Source organism: Propithecus coquereli, unplaced genomic scaffold (genome assembly GCF_000956105.1).
Source record: "Propithecus coquereli isolate 6110/MARCELLA unplaced genomic scaffold, Pcoq_1.0 Scaffold210, whole genome shotgun sequence".
Taxonomy (NCBI): domain Eukaryota; kingdom Metazoa; phylum Chordata; class Mammalia; order Primates; family Indriidae; genus Propithecus; species Propithecus coquereli.
This window is the reverse complement of record NW_012146079.1, coordinates 6,474,054-6,475,954: the sequence shown is the minus strand read 5'-3', so window position 1 is coordinate 6,475,954 and position 1,901 is coordinate 6,474,054. Positions and strand designations below refer to the sequence as shown.

The following is a 1,901-nucleotide window of genomic DNA, read 5'->3' as shown; positions in this document are numbered from 1 at the left end:
TTTTATTCTGAATAAAACTATTGTAGGGTTTTAAACAAAGTGAGATAACCTAAGTTATGCTTTTAAAGGATCATTTTAGCTGTTGAGTTGAAAATGAGACTATAGAATCAGAGAAATGAGCGAGAAACTACTTGTCATAATCCAGATGAGAAATGTATCAAAATAGTTTTGTTTTTAAAAGCACAGGTATGAACTTATTTTTATTTGTTCTAGTATCTCATCAAATGCCCTTTTATAAGCTTTGTGTTTATTCATATTTGCTATGGTCATGTTTCTTAAGGACCTAACTGAATCCACTCATTCATATTTCTTGCTTCTTATTTAAAAATTCTTACTTCCAACATTCCTCCTAGTTAAGATGCCATTTTTTCTGGCCTCACTCTGGATCATTGTGAGTCTGAAAACTATACTAATGAGATAAGAGTTATTTTCAAAGATATTAAAATGCAACTATTTTGGAAAATATATATTCACATGGTCAAAAACAGTTCTGCTGACAATTTTTAGACTGTATTACAGAGTAGGAAGAAAAATGGGGAAGGTGAAAAACCACATTATTTGCAAATACACATTGCTTCTTCGTGTAACTGGCCCAAGTCTTAAAAATATGGTTTACGTTGCAATGTTAACATTTGTTAAGCTTATAAATAGCAAGCAGAGGTAACAGCTTAGGAAAGCAAGGATGAGGTGTGGTTATAAAGGAAAACAGAGTTCTATCCTGGCTGAATACGACAGCGACTTAAAAAAAAAAAAAGAAACAGACAAAACAGAGCTCTAGATCAAGGGCCAAAATTAAAATTAGACTCAGGGAGACCACTAAATTCTTCGGACAACTGAACAGGTTTAATATGTTAGAGTTGGTAAAAGGTTGCTTAGTTGGTAATTAAGTAAAAGCATACAAGTAGCTTTAAAAGTCCCTGATAGGTTTCAAAAATATGCATGGACGAAGGAGATAGTCAAATAATTGGTGAAAACATCTAAATAACAGGCCCTAAGAACCCGTGCCTTCAACAGGACACATGTGTGAATGCTTGGCTCTGAATCCATCTCCCTCCCCAACCGTCCTTTGGCCTTGGTTTGAATATGACATACTTCTGTAGGTTGGAGCTAACGAGGCTGAGCATCAGCAAAATGCACGTCACACAACCACAGTAAGAAGGTAAGGACTTGAGTCTTAAAGGTCATCTGGCCCAACTGCCTATTCACGAATAAAGAAATAAAAACAACGTGTTTGTCACTGAGGGCTGGACTAAGCGCCTGTAACCGGAGTGAGACAGAACCACCACCACTACGAAACAAAGCAAAGGAAGGTCTCAGTGTCAGTTTGAAGCACCTTAAAACTGGGGAACTCTCAGCCTCAAGAACTAAAAACCCCAGAGAACAGACGGACCTTCGACGGACCCACTCCCCACCCAGCCCTGCCCCTTGTCTGCCTTTTTCCCCTTCCTAACAGGAACCGAGATCCTCACCTGATCTTGGCAGTATCGATGGATAAAATCCCGGACGCAGCACCAAGCCGAAGTACACCGCACTGCTCTGCACCCGAAGCCGGGGCCGCGAATCCACACCAGCGCCGCGGCCTCCGCCATCTCGCCTCGTCCCTGAACCTCAGGACTCCCTGAAACACCGGACTCCCTGAAACACTAAGCGCCCCAACTAGCCCGACGCATCTCGATGACGCCACTACGTCGTCCAGCGCCCCTCCCCTCACGCTTCTGTTCGCCCCGCCCCTCCCCCGGGGCCTGTCACGTGAGCAAGCCCGGACGGGGGCGCCGGCGAGGGGGAGGGGAACAGGAAAAGCATGGCCGGGGCCGATAGGACGGAGAGTGCCCCGGTGAGGCGTTGCTAGGAGAAGTTGCTAGGGCGGAGCTCGAGGGACTGGCTATAAAAGGCTGGCGGCG

General features: G+C 44.4%; 1 protein-coding gene across 1 annotated transcript in view; it reads right to left on the bottom strand.

Annotated features, from left to right (window-relative positions):
- The window catches only part of SDE2 (SDE2 telomere maintenance homolog (S. pombe)), a 13,124-nt gene extending 11,492 nt beyond the window's left edge, over positions 1–1,632 (bottom strand). The window contains exon 1 of the mRNA XM_012644345.1: positions 1,470–1,632. Coding sequence (XP_012499799.1) covers positions 1,470–1,589 — 120 coding nt within the window. The 5' untranslated portion in view covers positions 1,590–1,632. The remainder of the gene's footprint in view (positions 1–1,469) is intronic.
- Positions 1,633–1,901: the final 269 nt, after the last annotated feature.